The sequence below is a fragment of the Vulpes lagopus genome, chromosome 5 (assembly GCF_018345385.1).
Source record: "Vulpes lagopus strain Blue_001 chromosome 5, ASM1834538v1, whole genome shotgun sequence".
In the NCBI taxonomy this organism is placed as follows: Eukaryota; Metazoa; Chordata; class Mammalia; order Carnivora; family Canidae; genus Vulpes; species Vulpes lagopus.
The window spans coordinates 103,007,030-103,025,388 of NC_054828.1; the positions used below are offsets into that span (position 1 = coordinate 103,007,030).

Genomic DNA, 18,359 nt, shown 5'->3' on the forward strand with positions numbered 1-18,359 from the left:
GAGGTGATCTACAGTCAAAATTAAGTAGAAATCCATTTGGAAAATACTCTATGAGTATATGGTGGGTTTTTTGGGTTGTGGGGTTTAAGTTTGTTTTTGAGTAATATAACAGGTTCAACCCAGCTACTTGTTTTATTTATTTTTCATTATTTCATTATCTGAAGCTTCTTCTTTGGCAGTTTGGCCAAGTCACAGAATCTTTCTGGACATCCGTTTCTTGGTCTGCATAAGTGGCATCATAATAAGAATGTAAGTGTGAGAATTAAGGGAGATCAAGGCTGGAATGTGATTCTGGCTGGAATGTGGGCAATAGCGGCACTGAAGGCTTACTAAGTCTCCTTTGCCATTTTGTCAAGGTCCACTCCTTTATCCTAAGAGAATCTTCTTTAGTAACCCAGTTTAAAAACTATGTTCCCCCTTCTCCTTCACAGCTAGGTATAACCACAAGAATAGATTCAACCCCTGAGGTAGAAGTAGAAATAATGTGAGTGATCTGTGGGAAGTCTCAAAAGACACAACATTTTTTTATTCCTATTCTTCCTTCCTACTGGCTGAACACAAATGAGATAGGTGGAGTCTGAACAACTTTCTTGAACCAAGAGGGATACACTAAGGATGGCAGGAGAGCAGGATGGAAGGAACCAGAGTCCTTCAGACAAGGACCCACTCTAACAGCTCTGGACTGCTAACCTGTGGACTTTTTTTTTTTTAATAGGTTCTGTGCCCAATGTGGGACTTGAACTCATATCCCTGAGATCAAGAGTCACATGCTCTACTGACTGAACCAACCAGGCAGCCCTAGGCTTTTCTTTTTTTAATATAAGAGAGAAATAAACTTCTAGCTTGTTTAAGCCACTGTTGTTTTGCTTTTCCATCTTATGCAGATGAACCCAAACTTACTGATATGTTGGCCTTTTAGGGAAATGTCTAAAACCAAGAAGCATTTTTAATTCTTAAAAGTCTTCTCTCCCTTAAGCATGTGTGTCCCTTTTATTGAATAACAAATTCTCCACTCTTCAGAAGCCTCAGGAGCATCACTTCAATCCTTGTTTTTACCTTTCCTCCTTGCAACAATTATATTGTGGAATTATACACTCATTTGAGCTCTTCAGATAGGAACTTGAAAGATGGGGCCATTCCACTGGGGAAGAAAGAAGGAAGTTTGGCTAAAATTCAGTTTTTATCTTTTTTTGTGGATTAAAGAAAAACAGTTCATTTCAACTGAGCACATACCATGTAAAAAGCACTGTGCCAGGTGTTAGGAGAAATATGAAGATGACATTATTCCTCCTTCAGGAAGACACACGAGTAACCTGTAGCCCATAATGGATTATAAAACATGCAATCAGAAAAATATAAAGTGCCTAAAACTTTCAGAGGAAAAAAGATGAGTTCTAGTTCTGAGGATTACAGAAAATTTCACAAAGAAGATAGGATCTGTGGGTCACCTGGCTGGCTCAGTTGGTTAAGCGTCTGACTTCGGCTCAGGTCATGATCTCTGAATCCTGGGATAGAGCCCCGAGTAGGTGGGCTCCATGTTCAGCAGGGAGTCTGCTTCTCCCCCTGCCCTTTCCTCCACTCATGCTCTCTCTCTCTCTCAAGTAAATAAATCTTAAAAGCAAAGATAGAATTTAGACTGGGATTTGCACAACATGTAGAAATGGTAAAAAGGATCAGCAAAGGAACAGAGTAGAAAGTCACAAGACACAGGTGGACTTAGGGATTTTAGGGAGCATGAAGGGTAGGGCAGGAGGAAAAGCTAGACTGGGAGACTGGGGAAAGATACGGGGCCGTGGTACCTGCTTGGGGGCCTGCTTTGCAGTAGAGAGAACAAGGAGTCCCTGAAAGTTTTAAACACGGGAGTAGCCAGATGCCATGTCTTCAGTAAGGAGATGCTTCTCACAGGATGCCCTACAAAGGGAACACCAGCTACAGGGAGGCCAGAGAGCAGGCCCTGTAAGCAATCCAAGAGGTGATGATGATCTGAATGAGGGAAGCAACTATTAGAAAGGACAAGAAGACACAGATAGAAGCAACATTTCAGAGGTTATTGCATGAGCTCAATGTGTACTTTGCCCAGGAAAAAGATGTGGATTGTAATTCTCAGATTCAGAAAGTGAAGATTATAGCCATTAAGGAGTTTTTAAAATTGCACTTATTTGAACTGGGAGACTAAAGGGAGGTTGAATATGCTGTAATAATGAACTTACTGGTTCTACAATTTTAGCGGAACCTTAACATTTATTATCCTCAGATGTCAACTGGGAGTCCACAGTAGATGGGGAAAGAGTATTGGAAAGTATCTCAGGGGGCTCCTGGGTGGTACAGTGGGTTAACAGCGGACTCTTGGTTTCCACTCAGGTTGTGATCTCAAGGTGGTGAGATCCAGTCCCATATGGAGATCCACGCACAGCGTGGAGTCCGCTTGAGATTCTCTCTCCCTCTGCCCCTCCCGCTTGTGGTCTCTCTCTCTCCCTAAAATAAATAAATCTAAAAAAAAAAAAAAGAAAGAAAGAAAGAAAGAAAGAAAGAAAGAAAGAAAGAAAGAAAGAAAGAAAGAAAGAAAGAAAGAAAGAAAGAAAAGAAAAGAAAAAGGAAAAGTATCTTAGCAAAGATATGCATTCATCCCTTCTTTCCCATTGTTCATCCTCTACCCGAGTATGATGATAAATAGCAGGTATCAACATTAACCTTCCACTTGTCCACAATTATCCCTTTCTCTCTACCCACCCCACCCAGCTTCATACTCCATAAGGAATCCAGTGAAAATTTGAGAGAAGGAGGATTGTTAGAATTTTCTATTATTTGCCTCTTCATTGTTCACTAAAACTATGCCAGCATAGCCTGAGGAAAAATGGAAAGAGCTGGTACAGACCCATTTAAGAGCATTGTATTCTCAAATAGCTCTGAGATAAGTAATCCCTGTCCAAAAAAATCCTAAACAGCTGCTTCCTCATTCCCAGGGGATAAATTCTAAAGACTTCCTCAAATGAAAAAATTTGAGCATCTGATCAGCTGCCACTTTTTTTTATTTTTCTATTTTAGGAAGACTTAAATGGATGTCAATACCTACCAAACTCTCTTCTGTCAGTCAGGGCAGGATTAGGTAACAAAATAATCAGAAGAGTATCCTCTGTAAAGTTTAGTGATTTATGGTTTAGTTCATCTTATTTAGGGCACTGAAAGCACCTTACAAATAAAATAATGAAAATTTTTTTCTTCCAGCATTCCCAAGATGATTTCTGGCATTCTTGAAAGCACAGTGATTAATCAAGTCATTGGGGACAAGCAGTAGTAATGTGATTATCAAACAATGGATATTGATCAAACTGTGCTTCTTGTGTGTGTGTGTGTGTGTGTGTGTGTGTGTGTGTGTGTGTGTTGGGAGATGGTCAGTGGGAGAATCAGTACTTTCAACATTGTCCCTGAGAGAAGATTAGCAGAAATAATTAAATATTCTTACATTTTATAAAAGTCCAAAAATAATGAGCAACTCATACTCCAGTCCTTACATTCAAAATCAGAAAATTCTGAATCTGGGGTCCATAGATGAAAATTCAGACCATCTGTAAATCACCTGCCATTGTTTGATTTTACAAATTTTTTTTTTCAGAGAGGAAGGAAGAAAGGAATACTTTTTGTGTGTCCATTGCTTGGAGTTTACTAGTTTACTGCTATGTTGATATTCATTCTTATATAGAGAGAAGAGAGGAGGGAAAGAGGGGGAATAAGGACAAATCATCAATTCTGTCCCAAATCAGATCTACCACATGAATGTGCGATCTGTATAAGGTGTTTATCTGTTAACTTTTATATTGTATTATATTAAAAGTTAACAATATTATGATCATCTTTCCTATCAAAAGCCTCTGAGGCTTCAAACTGATTTAGACTGCATTTTCAGAGTCCATGGTATCAATAAAAATGTAGATGTTAATTAAATTCAGAGAAACTGTTTAGAATAAACATGTGTCAAAAAATTTCCCTAGTATAAATTTCTGATCATTTATGTTAAATCCTTCAGAAGTGATTGCAATGAAATGGTTATGCCATTTCCAGCAATATGATTTTTTTATTGAAAGGCGCTATTTAAAAAGACAAAATGGTAATAAAAAGACGTAATTCTACATTTTTAGAATACTAGTTTCAGCATATAAAAGCCCATATAATTCCAATACTAATTATAATGGAATGCTAGTCTTGCTTAAGTAAAGAATAGAAAGCTTTCAAGTGAAGCCCAATTCTTCTTATCATGTTCCCAAACCCCACAAAGAGTTTAAAATTAAGTTTCACTGATGTCCCTGTGTAATTAATCAGCACACATTATTCGGTACATAGCAGAGTGAACTCTGATAGAATCCTCTGTCCCTTTTCTGTGTCACAAAAGACATTCCTAATCTTTTTTATCCTTTATTCTTAATCCCAAAGAGGCATATATATGTTGGGTTTATCAGTCTTGTAAATCGAGAATCCTGTCATCTTTAAGATTACTCTCAAAATGTAACTCTGCTTCAAATTAATACATAAATATCCCACACTCTTCAGTCCCCAAACACTTCATTAGTTGACAACTTGCAAAGGCAGATTATGGTATAATTTAAAAATTAAGCAAGAAAATAAATGAATGTTTTACAAATTGTTGTAACTTTTAAATAGTTACTTCTTTTAAATGGCTACCTTAAATCAATGTCAGCGTGGCTTGAAGCTGAATTAGTAAGGATATATGGGATTTCTTCCTTTATGAAAATATTTCCCCTCTCAACATCTTTCAAAGCTTATAAAAGCACACACTTACCCCATGTTGCTTGCTGTGGTTATATCATCCTCAGATCAAGGCTTATCTGGAGTCTAAATTAATTTAAAGGTTATTAAAAAAAAAAAAAAGCAGGGGAGGTTTGACTTCCCCGGAAACGAGACTGTCATATGCTAACTAGGCTTTTAAATGAGGAAAACTAGTGTCTCTTCTAATTATATAAGCTTCAGGTCAAATTCTAGCATCAACTAATCAACTGAACTGCATTTACTTTCAAGGAGTAAAAGAAAGAAAACTGTTTAAATGAAATGACTTTGTTATCTTAGAAAACTGGAAATTTGAGCATTAAAAAGTTATTCCTCTATCAATAAAAAGTTAAAGATTTTAAAAGCATAGTATTTATCTTGTTACCTTAAAAACTTTTAAAGGAAAATATTGGGAAAAATTAGGTTTGCAATAAAACAGATATTTTTCTATATTTTCCAGAAATTTTGAAATTGAATTATATGTCCTGGTCCCTGAAAACATCCCCCTCTTACTTTATCTTAATTTGTATAAATTCCAGTATAATAATAATATTTAATTGTAAAACATACCAATTAATGCTAAAGAACAAATCCAAAAGTCTCTAATTTTAAAAATGTATCTTTGAACTGTTAAAAATGGGGTCTTTTGAAATTAAATACATAATATATGATTATGGAAAACTAACAAAAATATCATTTTTATTTATATTTTAAAGACATCTTAACCCAGATTTATAGTAGTAGAAGAAATTTTTAAAAATTTAGCAATGATATATTGAGAAGTACAAATTTCCACAAGATTTTGAATGAAGAAATATGATATGGAAATCACTGCTTACAGCACTTTTTGTCATTTTCAGAAAAACAATTTCAGCAAACTCAGGTCTTTATTATAATTTTTAATGTGTAGCTGTCATGTACTCTTCTGGCCATTTTAAAACTGTGTTATCTAGAACGTGAAGAAGCTTCCTTGGCATAGAATACGTGAGGACACAAAAAATTGAAATATACTTTTTAAAAAATTGAAATATAATTCACATACCAAGCATAACATTTGCCCTTTTATTGTGAATAATTCAGTGGTTTTAATATTCACAAAGGTTGTATAACCATCACCACTAATTCTAAAATATTTCCATCACCCCCAAAAAGAAACCCCATGCCTCCCAGTTCCTTCCTCCCATGGCAACCACTGATCTACTTCCTGTCTCTATGGATTTGCCTATTCTGGGCGTTTCACATAAGGGCTGTAAATGTGTGGCCTTTTGCAATTGGCTTCTTTCACTTAGCATAATGTTTTCAAGGTTCATTCATGTTGTAGCATGTGTCAGTACTTCATTCCTTTTTATGGCTGAAAATAATCCTTTATATGGATATACCACATTTTTTTTTATACCACATTTTTTTATACATTCAACAGTTGATGGATATTTGGGTTGTTTCCAATATTGAACTGTTATGAATAATGCTGCCATGAATATTCTTATACAGGTCAATTATTTGGGGAACATAGTTAGGAATTCCTGGGTCATATGGTAACTCTATGCCTAACTTTTTGAAAAACTTTTCCATAGCAGCTGTACCATCTTATATTCGCAGCAGAAATATTGGCAGTTTCCAATTTCTCCCTATCATTACCAATCTTTGTTATTGTATTTTTAATATAGCCAGCTGAGTGATTGTGAAGTGCTATCTTACTATAGCACTATATTACTATATTACTTCTTTCTTAAAGAGTAATGATTTCATTTGCTTATTAGACATTTGCATATCTTCTTTGAAGACATGTCTATTCAAATCCTTTGGGAAGCCTGGGTGGCTCAGCGGTTTGGTGCCTGCCTTCAGACCAGGGCGTGATCCTGGAGACTGGGAATCGAGTCCCATGTCAGGCTTCCTGTGTGGAGCCTGCTTCTCCCTCTGCCTGTGTCTTTGCCTCTCTCTCTCTGTGTCTCTTATGAATAAATAAATAAAATCTTTTAAAAAACCAACCAAACAAAAAACAAATCCTTTGCCCATTTTTAAATTGGGTTATATTAAAAAAAAATGGGTTATATTTTTATTTATATATATTTACATATGAGTTCTTTATGTACTCTGGAATCAAAACCTGCATCAGATAGAAGACTTTCTTCCCATTCTGTGGATTCTTTTCAATTCCTTGGTAGTTCCCTTTAACATAGAGATATGCTTTTTAAAGATGACAAAACTCAGGCACAGGATTGGAAATTGACTTTGCCAAGACTTAGATAGTTCTGCTGTGTTTATTAAAATGAATCACAGGGCAGCCCCAATGGCCCATAGGTTTGGCACCTCCTTTAGCCGGGGGTATGATCCTGGAGATCCGGGATTGAGTTCCATGTCTGCCTCCCTGCATCGAGCCTGCTTCTCCCTCTGCCTGTCTCTGCCTCTCTCTCTCTCTGTGTCTGTCATGAATAAATAAATAAAATCTTTAAAAAAAAAAAAAAAAAAGAATCACATAATTTATTTTATTTTTTAAAAAAAAGATTTGTTTATTTTAGAGAGAAAGAGAGAGTGTGCATGTAAGCAGGGGGAGAGCCAGAGGGATAGGGAGAATCTATCTTAAGGAGGCTCCACACCCAGTGCAGAGCTTGACACAGGGCTTAATCTCATGACCCTGAGATTATGATCTGAGCCCAAATCAAGAATTGGATGCTCAACTGGCTGAGCCACCCAACCATCCCCACATAATTTATTTTAAACTAATTATAAGATAATGAAAATAAAGTTCAAAAAGACATCGAATGATGGTTTTATTGGCAAAATTATGATACAGAGGTAGTGTATGAAGTTATTTCAGATGACTAAGTTTTCTTTATAACTAAAAGCTTCAGTTACCACATTAAAACTTTAATGCAGAATATACTACATGTGGAGCTTTAGTTTCAGGCCTGGAGCAGCAGTGAAATGAAAGTTACCACACCATTCTAGTCCTTGGATATCAGTATATTGTCCTTCACCTTCCACCCTGCAATCGTAAAAAATAAATTTGTTCATTAGCCAAGAATATACAGTCTAGGTATAAGATTGTCTAGCATATTATACTCTATGCCTGAAGAATTATATCTTCCCACTTTCAAACTTTGATTTAAAATTCAGCATCCAGGGATCCCTGGGTGGCTCAGCGGTTTACCGCCTGCCTTTGGCCCAGGGGGCGCGATCCTGGAGTCCCGGGATGGAGTCCCACGTTGGGCTCCCGGCACGGAGCCTGCTTTTGCCTCCTCCTGTGTCTCTGCCCTCTCTCTCTCTCTCTCTCTCGGTCTATCATAAATAAGTATATAAATAAATAAATCTTTAAAAAAAGAAAAAGAAATAAAATTCAGCATCCTCAGGCAACCCGGGTGGCTCAGCGGTTTGGCGCTGCCACCTTCGGCCCAGGGCCTGATCCTGGAGACCCAGGGTTGAGTTCCACGTCGGCTCCCTTGCTCCCTTGCTCCCTTGCATGGAGCCGCTTCTCCCTCTGCCTGTGTCTCTGCCTCTCTCTCTCTCTCTGATGAATAAATAAATAAAATCTTTAAAAAATAATAAAAAATAGGGATCCCTGGGTGGCGCAGAGGTTTGGCGCCTGCCTTTGGCCCAGGGCGCGATCCTGGAGACCTAGGATCGAATCCCACGTCGGGCTCCCTGCATGGAGCCTGCTTCTCTCTCTGCCTATGTCTCTGCCTCTCTATCTTTCTCTCTCTCTGTGTGACTATCATAAATAAATAAAAATTTTTAAAAAAAATAATAATAATAAAAAATAAATAAAATTCAGCATCCTAAAAATAAAATAAAATAAAATAATAAAATAAAATAATGAAATAAAATAAAATAAAATAAAATAAAATAAAATAAAATAAAATTCAGCATCCTGCTTTCATATCCTACCAAAACCATTACTATCCCAAACAAACCTTGTTATTATACAAATTTTGGTGTCCAAGATTTTTGGACCTCATACACTAAGTTTATACAAAACTTAAACAATCAGTTAAAAAATGAAAAATTCATATTAGTTCATTCATTTATTTGACAAATATTTATTGACTATCAACTATGTGTGAGGTGTTGTATTCTATGTGGGGTGTTTTCTTGGACTCTTGGAAGTAGTGAAAATGTACTTCACATATACAAATAGACTTTAATACCATGAGTTAGAATTTTTCCCTTCATTAACATCAGTGGAAAAAGTTTGTGTTATCAGCACAGACTTGGAATAAAAAAAGGTGAATACTTTTCTACCCTCCTCAAAATGTATTTATATCAACAACTTCATAACAATTAGTCTGCATTTTCAATTCTAGAAAAAATAAAGAGATATTTATAAATAAACATGAATCTCTGGATGACATGGCATAATATTCAGTGTGAAGATTAAGCTATAAAAGTGTGCTTTTGTTTCATTTCACTTTTATTTTTCCTTCAAGCATAAGTTCAGAAAGGTAACAATGGGTACATTTCTATAATCCGAAGACTAATTTTGCTTACATTTAAAAAATTATCTTAGTAAAAATACATACATATATCAGGTCAAAATCCAATAAACAGTTATGAATTATCTCCCAAGGCTTCTTTTTTAAAAGTTTATCAGGATGGGGTGCCTGAGTGCCTCAGCTGTTTAAGCATCCAACTCTTGGTTTCGACTCAGGCCATGGTCTCAAGGTTGTGAGATGGAGCCGCCCTATATCAGGCTCCATGCTGGGTGTGGAGTCTGCTTAAGATTCTCTTGCTTCCTCTCCCTCTCCCCCATCTCCCTCGTTCCCTCTTTAAAAAAAAAAAAAGTTTATCTGGATATTTTAAGTGAAAGTAATTTTTGGCCTAAATTTTCTCAATAATTCTGACTATTTTCCATTTTCAAGTTGACTTCAAAAGGTTCTATAGTAATACGAAAGGTAAGAGGAAATAAATGAAAAGTCTAATAGAGGGATCCCTGGGTGGCGCAGCGGTTTGGCGCCTGCCTTTGGCCCAGGGCGCGATCCTGGAGATCCGGGATCGAATCCCACGTCAGGCTCCCGGTGCATGGAGCCTGCTTCTCCCTCTGCCTGTGTCTCTGCCTCTCTCTCTCTCTCACTGTGTTCCTATCATAAATAAATAAAAATTTAAAAAAAAAAAAAAAAAAAAAAGAAAAGTCTAATAGATTACTACCAAGAATATTTTCTTTTGGAGGCTCATGATGGTCTTAGCCTCTCATGACATTTTCCCCCTCAAATAACCCAACAATTCTTTTTTTTTTTTTTTTAATAGAGAGAGAGGGAGAGGGGCAGAGTGAGGGGCAGAGAGAGAGAGACAGAGAGAATTTTAAGCAGCTTCCACGCCCAGCTTAGAGGTCAATGCAGGACTCGATCTCACAACTCAGATCACGACCTGACCTGAAATCAAGAGTCAGACACTTAACCCACCAAGCCACCCAGGTGCCTCTAATCCAGTAATTTTTTTTTTTAATTTTTATTTATTTATGATAGTCACAAAGAGAGAGAGAGAGAGAGAGAGAGAGAGAGAGAGAGGCAGAGACACAGGCAGAGGGAGAAGGCAGGCTCCATGCACCGGGAACCTGATGTGGGATTCGATCCGGGGTCTCCAGGATCATGCCCTGGGCCAAAGGCAGGCGCCAAACTGCTGCGCCACCCAGGGATCCCTAATCCAGTAATTCTTAATAAATATATTATAAATATATTTTAATGAAATATATTACAAAAGAATATTTAGCATTTTAGTATTAACTAAATATAATATTTAAGCAAATATGCCTGGAAAGAATCTTTTATAACCACGATGACTTTATTTTAAGCCTACCTATTTTCATTGAAGTTTCCAGTATACTTTGCCCCAGTTGGAAATGTATATGTCCCCAGTCCATGAAACATATTGTCCTTAAAGTGTCCTTCATACACTGCTCCCGAAAAATGCTCAAGTCTTCCAAAACCATTCATCTGTTTATAACAAAGGAAATGATCTCAGTAACTAACATTCAGTTACCTAGAATACTTCAAAAATGTACATAAATAGGTCTATCATCCACTTAGTTATTATTTAACCTATCATTGTATCACCCTTTATTTCCACAAAAATAAAATAAGACATTTACCATTTATCATTGTCCTTCAAATGCATCTCTCTCTGAAGCCCACCAAGTCAAATGTTCCTGATCTGGAGCATCTGAATATCTAGGGGGTCCATGATGATGATAATAGCATCCTCAAGATATTGTGAATATGTCAAAGATCTTAAAGGACAACCAATTTAATTAGCCCAGGAAACAGTACAAATTAGTTATGAGCAACAAAAACTTGTATTCAGGCAGACCTGGGTATATATTTGGTTTCATTACTCCCTGGGCAAGAAACCTGAGCCTGATTTCCCTCATTTGTAAAATAGGAGCATTAATTTTTACCTATGTCATGAGGTTGCTATGAGGATTAGATGAGTAAATTATGTAATGAGTTTAACTACTAAGTGAATAGGAGATGAGAAAGATAATAATAAAGATGACAGGGAGCCTCTATGGCTTGCTCAGAGGAGCATGAGACTCTTGATCTCAGGGTGGTGGGTGGTGGGAGGTTGTGAGTTTAAGCCTCACATTGGGGTAAAGATTACTTAAATAAATAAAACTTTTAAAAAAGATGATAAACCTTTTATGACTTTAGTATCACTCCTATGTCCATATCAGTTATTTTTATTGTATAGTCTACTCATATGTGCTTTTCATTAATGGTGAAATGCCAGGAATCATTTAAGCAATAGGTTTACTTATCCACTGTCAATATTACAATAACAACAATACCTTGTCATCTTTCCAGCTTCCTGTGTAGACAATCCCATTAGGAGTGGTATGAATACCTATTCCATTTCTCTCAAAGATTCCAGAAGATGTTCTTGTACAGTCACCATCTAAACAAGAGATAAATATATTATAACTCATTATGAATGGGAACCTTGTTTGACTAGGTGATAAAGTATGTTCAGGCCTAATCACAACTGCACCCCTATGGGTCTCTTTGGCTCTCTAGCACTGAAACTAATGTGACCAGAGATAAGGAGCTCTATGGACTTAAAAGGTCTTGGGGTTTGTTGTTGTTGTTTTAAATTTATGTATGTATGTAAGTAATCTCTACATCCTTCATGGGTCTTGAACTCATGACCCTGAGATCAAGAGTTGTATGCTCTTCTGACTGAGCAAGACAGGTGCCCCTTAGGCCCTATAACCATTAAAACATACCAGCCAGGAAGACTGACAGATCCCATATATAGGTTTCAAGGCATACTGCCTAGACTTAACATTAGAGTTTAAATTTAAAATCTGTCCATCTATTAGTATTTCTGTGTCATTTTATTTAGTGGAATTAATATCCCAATAGTAGTTTTACAAAATTTACAGTCTCTTTTTATTTTACTCTTAAGCTATTTAATTTAAATCGAGATAGAAAAAGTAATTGAAATATGTGCTTACCATACTTGTCTCCATTTGGAAATATGAAGTTTATCTTATACACTTCAGCAGCTGTTTTAAAAGAGTTAAGAAAAGTCACGTAAACTTAAATATTTTTATGTTAGAAGACCAAATGTGCTTTAAGGGCTAACCAAACTGACTCACTTCATATGATCATAAACATATCATGATTTTTTTAAAAGAGTTTATTTATTTATTCATGAGAAACACGGAGAGAGAGAAGGAGAGAGAAAGAGGCAGAGACACAGGCAGAGGGAGAAGCTGACTCCATGCAGGGAGCCCGACGTGGGACTCGATCCTAGGTCTCCAGGATCAGGCCCTTAGCTGAATGCAGTGCTAAACCGCTGAGCCACCTGGGCTGCTCACGTATCATGATTATTTGGCATTTCCATCATCTAGTGTAGGGTCTTGAGGAAATTAATAATTTTGTCTAGATGATCTATTTTTATTTATTATAATAGCTTTATTAATGTATAATTTACATACCATAAAACTTACCCTTTAAAAGTATACAATTTAATGTTTTTTAGCATATTCAGAGGTATGAAACTATCATCACAATCTAATTTTAGAATGTTAACAGTTAGTCTCCATTCCCCTAATTTCTACTCCCATCTCTTCTCTATCCCCAGCCCCACCTCAACTCCGCTCCAGCCCCTGGCAACCACTAATCTACTTTCTATCCCTATGGATTTGCCTATTTTGGCCGTTACATATAAATGGAGTCACACACACACAAAATTAAAATAAAATAAAATAAAATAAATGGAGTCACACAGTATGTGGTCCTTTATGATTGGCTTCTTTTACTTAGCATGTTTTTAAGGTTCATCCATGTCATGTAGCAGTACTTCATCCCTTTTTACCAAATAACAGTCCACTGTACAGCAATAACAGTTTGTTTATCCATTTATCAATTGGTGGACAGTGGGGTTGTCTCCAGTTTGGACTGTTATGAAGAACTTTGCTATAGACATTCATGTATAAGTTTTTGTGTGGATATACGTTTCTATTTCTCTTGGGTAGCTTCTATGACCTGTTGATGCCCTCACAGAGGTAAAGTGGAGTGAGGAATTGGCACAAGGAGGGAATAGAAAATAAAGAAAGATAGTATATGATAGTGGGGAGAGGTAGGGGTGAGGCTGTCTAAACAGAATGAGATTGGAATGGAGACGAGATCAAAAGAAAGGACTGAGGGGAATCTATGCCTCAAAGCCCTGGGACATTTAGCAGACTAAATCATTAGAAGTTATTTTTTTCCAATAGCAAAGAACACATAAATATGGAGAAGATAAGTAAATTCTAACTTCTGGGACAATAGAGTCTACCAGAATGTTACTCAAAGTGTGGCTCCTGCATCAGAATTACCTAGGTTGCTTGCAAGTTCCTATATTACTGAATCAGAATCTCTGCGGGTGGGCCAAGAGAACTAAATTTTTATTTAAAAATTAATTTAGGGTCAGCCCGGATGGCTCAGCGGTTTAGCGCTGCGATCGGCCTGGGGCCTGATCCTGGAGACCTGGGATCGAGTCCCGCGTGGGGCTCTCTGCATGGAGCCTACCTGCTTCTCTCTCTCTCTCTGTCTCTAATAAATAAATAAAATCTTTAAAAAAATAAAAAATATAAAAATATAAAAATTAATTTAGGTGCCACTTGAAAAAGACCGGAGGCTCATCCCCTTTGAGGAAACATAACAAAATAGGTAGAAGACCTCAGAATACTGTAACATCCTCAGAGAGGAAGGGAGGGTATAGTATCCTTGAGACAGGTTATGAAAAAGAACCAATTAGCAATCTAGGAAATGAATAACATAATTGGTGTAATGACTGAATAGCATAATGGATACAACGGAAAAGTAAATTGGTGAACTGGGATACGAAGTTGCAATTTTTTCCCAGAAAAAAAGCACAAAGAAAAAGACAGGTATCACCTGAGCAAAGCCTTTCTTATCTCCCCTCACCCCAGACTCTTCTAGGCATCTCCACACACTTAGAACCCTGTTAAAACAACGCTTTTGTGCTGGAATCCCCAATCACAATACCCAGCTCGCCCAGGTCAGAGATCAGGGATTAGTCAAATCTTTTTTTTCTCACTCTAGTGTCCAGCTTAGTACTTAGTGGTAGGTGCTTAGTACTTGTTCATAGGAACTGAATGTCTAGTGAATGAATGGCACTTAGGAAGCAGGCATTAAGTGCTTACCAAGCAGTGCTTTATCATACAAAAAAAAAAAAAACTGTTTTTTTTTTTTTTAAGATTTTATTTATTTATTCATGAAAGACACAGAGAGAGAGGCAGAGACAGAAGCAGGCTCCATGCAGAGAGCCCGACGTGGGACTCGATCCCAGGTCTCCAGGATCACACCCTGGGCTGAAGGCAGCGCTAAACTGCTGAGCCACCCAAGGAGTCCCAAAAAACCTGTTTTCAAATGCCCTTAAATTGCTCCACATTTGAAACTTTGTAATGTTAGAGCTAGGGAGAACCTAAGAGATGTGGAGACCATCTGGCACCACAGAGGAAACTGAAACCCAGAGATGATGGCACTTGACTAAGATTTCACGACAGCCAATAGATGGCCGAATCAGAGGTAGAATCCAGGTGTTCTGAACCCCAGGCCAGGCGGGTTCTCCGTGTGCCCCACGCCATCCCCAGTGTAGACGATCAGGAAGTAAGTCACAGCCACACCGGAGCCACCAGGGGCCACGCGGTGGCGTCAGGTGAGCTCTACTTAGGGCAGCCCTGTGCCCTTCCGCGCTCGGGGCATTGGGAGGAGGGGCACTCACTCGACAGAGGTGTGCGGCAGAGATTTTCTTGACTCCGCGATTCCTCCTGGGCCGCCAGCTCTACCGCATTGAGGGAACCAAGTGCTAAGTGGGTGCGGAGCGCGCCCTGGTTGCCGGGGCGACGAGGCACCTCTCACCCGGAAGTGAATATGCGAGGGGCCGAAGCGGAGCCAATCAGAAGACAGCAGGTTGTGCTGCTGCAGGAGGGCCGCGGCGGAGCCGCTGCAGGTGAGGTCGCGGTGGGTGGCGAAGCCCTGGCGGGACCCCTCGCCTTTGGGCGCTGCCTCCGACCGCCGCCCCGGGAAGCAGGCTGCGAACCCACCGCGGCCTCCCGTTCCGCGGACCGGGGATGTGTGCCTGTGTGCGTGGTCGGCTCGCCGCCGTGGTTGTCGGTGTGCGGAGCCGTCCCCCGCCTCCCTCCCCGGGTGGTCGGGGTGGGAGGAGCGTCCGGCCGGGTGGGATCCAGGCAGGCCACCCGGGGCCGGTGGGTCTGCACCAGCAGGATCCCGGGGTGTCCGCGTCCCGGCTGGAGGAGTAAAGAGTTGCATTGGAGAGGCTCGGGTTTCCTTTCTTGTCCCTTGTCATCTGGGTCTGAGTGTTTGCTGGAAGAAAGGTACCAGGTGTGGGCATCTGCGTGGAGCTGGCTCTGTGGGGCCAGAGGTTTGCTGGGAAGGGAGTGGTGTGTGATCGGTTTTAAGTATCCCGTTTGGTGATTCTGCTCCTGGGGGCCTGTTTTGGGTGTGAAACAAAGGATCCTCTTTGAGCCCAACTTAGGTCCCTGTGTCCACGGTGAAGAAAAAGTAGTTGGAATCTTCCCAGGCTAAATGGAATAAAATAGTAGATTTATCCGTGTAGATGATACAACCCAGTTCCCATTCCCTCGAGAACATCTGGAGTGAGTCGTATTGGATACAGCCGGCAAGTCTTCCTTCAACATTTTGAGAGCAGATCGCAGATCAGGTTGTGAAGGTGACTTTTTTTTTTTTTTTTGGATGGGTGTGAGACAGGTTGTTGATGGTTGTTAGCCAAGCTGGCTGGGGCTTGCTCTGGTTGGCTACCCACTCTTTAAAAGTCAGAGCACGGTAACTTCTTGCTTTTTTCCTAATGTATTTTACTTACACAAACTTACCTGGTCTGGGTGTTTTTTGAGCCGAAGTTCTGATCTTTCTGTCTGATTTGTATATCCTTTCCCCTTTTCTGAGTTCTAGAAATAATAAGTAATTATTGATGCACAACTTTACAGAATTCAGTTTGTCCTATTTTTTTGACCTCTTGTTACGCTTTTAATGACCCTACATTTTTGTGAGTACTTATATACATATAAACACCACTGTTTTTACAGAAGAATTTGAGGTAGTTGGGCTTCTTAGGATATTCTTATCTAAGAGATCTGGAGTCAGGAAAACTTGCAATGAAGGGATTTACTTTTTTTTTTTAATTTAATCATGAGACAGAGAGAGAGAGAGAGAGAGAGAGAGAGGCAGAGACACAGGCAGAGAAGAAGCCGGCTCTTTACAACAGGCTGGTCCCTGGGATCCTGCTGGCCCAGACTCACCGGCCCGGGTCAGCCTGCCTGGATCCCACCTGGCCTATGCAGGACTAGATCCCAGATCCCAGAATCACAACCTGAGCCAAAGGCAGCCGCCCAAACACAGCCACCCAGGTGTCACGGGATTTTAAATTTGGATTGGAAAAGTGTATTAATCATTTTTTATTTTCCATATTTTATTATATTTTGACACCTTAGGGGCCTGGCTGGCCAAGAAACTGCCCTTGCCAGGGATAGTTAACGGACCTTGACCTGTGAACATGCTTTTCATATGAAGACCAACCCCCAAAGACCTACCTGCTTTAAGTAATTTTTGCCCACCAAGCCAATTTTTCCCTACCCCCAAATCAACCCAGGGTCAGGTCACAGGCAACCAGGACACCCCCTATGCCCCAAGCCTGCTGGAATTATTTTAACTGGCCAGTCCTAAACTGTTTATTCTGCCTGCCTTTCCTGTGGAAATCCTAGAAGGACTATGGCTTTGCCTTCCCCTGGCTCCTTTGTGCCTCCTGACTGACACTTGGTGCTTCCTCCTGTGGCCTGGCCTGGCGTGGCATGATGTACTTCTCTCCTTTCTGGCCAAACGGGGAATAACGTTACACTTTTCTTTTGGTGGCATTGACCTCTCCTTGTCACTTTTATAAATTAAGACCCAGGCACAAATCAAAAGAAGTCTGGTTTATCATTGAACTTTGCATTGACGATACAAGGTACATGTTGATGGTGAGGAGGAGGAGATACCGTAGAAAGAATTTTGGCTGGGACGCCCAGATGGCTCAGGGCTGGAGTCCCAGGATTGAGTCCCGCATTGGACTCCCTGCATGGAGCCTGCTTCTCCCTCTGCCTGTGTCTCTGTCTCTCTCTCTGTGTTTCTCATGAGTAAATAAATAAAATCTTTAAAAAAAAAAAGTAAGAATTTTGGCTTTGATGTCAAACAGATTGTTTCAAACCCTGGCTCCAGACTTTGCTTCTACACATTAGGTGACATTAGACAAGTCATATAATTTACTTGTCCTCTAAGCTCCTCCTCTGTAAAATATAGATAATAATATTTACTGTACTAGATTTTTAGAGGGTTACATGAAATAATCTTACCTTTCCCCTCAATGGTATATTCAACTACCTTCAGTATGTCTCCATGTAGGTATCTAATTGGCATCTCAAAGGCAACATATCCAATCTGCATTTGTGACGCCCTCCCCAGATCTTTTCCTCCCCAATATTCCAATTCTGAGCACATAACACCACTCTTTTTTTTTTTTTTATAACACCACTCTTTACCCAGTTAACCTAGGCCAAAATTGTAGACATTTCTTTCTCATACTTTTCGTCTAATTCATCTACATTTAAAATACATTCACAATCTGTGACCAGTTTTCAACTCTACTACTCCCACTCTAGTCCAAACCACCTTATTTTTCCTGTATTTGTTCTGCCTGAACAACTGCAATAATCTCCTAGTTGGCCTCCTGGCTTCTCCTCCCTCCCTCCCCCAGGCTTTTTATTCTTCACATAGCAGCTAGCCTAATTGTTTTAAAACCTGAGTCAGTCATAACAATCTTTTGCCTCAGCTCTTTAGTGACTTCCTATCATATTCAGAATTTAAAATTATTTTTCCAAATTACTTTTAGTTAAACAGAGTAGATTCTAGCTTTTTAAGAATCTAAAGATACATAAAACCCAAAGCAATCTATTTTTCTGAGATCAAAACAAGCTTCTTTTTACCTCTCTAAACATAATTCTTGGCATTGAGGTAAAATCCGAATTCACGTGATACACTGTCAGACTTTTCCAAAATACTTTAAGT

The 18,359-nt window shown here is 39.1% G+C and overlaps 2 protein-coding genes across 3 annotated transcripts in view; one reads left to right on the forward strand and one right to left on the reverse strand.

The window, feature by feature from the left end:
* Window positions 1–7,520: 7,520 nt before the first annotated feature.
* On the reverse strand, window positions 7,521–17,109 carry MORN2 (MORN repeat containing 2). Its single transcript, XM_041757002.1, has 8 exons — window positions 17,071–17,109; window positions 16,133–16,207; window positions 15,275–15,649; window positions 15,004–15,133; window positions 12,224–12,274; window positions 11,558–11,664; window positions 10,570–10,706; window positions 7,521–7,765 (listed from the first exon to the last, which is right to left on the reverse strand). The coding sequence occupies exons 1-8, from the start codon at window positions 17,107–17,109 to the stop codon at window positions 7,663–7,665; spliced, it is 1,017 nt and encodes a 338-aa protein (XP_041612936.1). The 3' UTR covers window positions 7,521–7,662.
* The window catches only part of DHX57 (DExH-box helicase 57), a 57,021-nt gene continuing 53,809 nt past the window's right edge, over window positions 15,148–18,359 (forward strand). Inside the window, exon 1 of one of the 2 annotated variants that reach the window (XM_041754796.1) lies at window positions 15,148–15,231. The gene's annotated coding sequence lies outside the window, so the exon portion shown is untranslated. The other variant, XM_041754797.1, reaches the window with a different exon arrangement.

Excerpts from the sequence above, each read along its gene's own strand:
- MORN2 (XM_041757002.1), bottom strand. The coding sequence starts at position 17,109 with ATGCCACGCCAGGCCAGGCCACAGGAGGAAGCACCAAGT. Across the intron at positions 15,134-15,274 it reads GTCGGAGGCAGCGCCCAAAG|GTGCCTCGTCGCCCCGGCAA; the intron begins GCGAGGGGTCCC and ends TCCGGGTGAGAG. Across the intron at positions 11,665-12,223 it reads TCCAAATGGAGACAAGTATG|ATGGTGACTGTACAAGAACA; the intron begins GTAAGCACATAT and ends TCTCTTGTTTAG.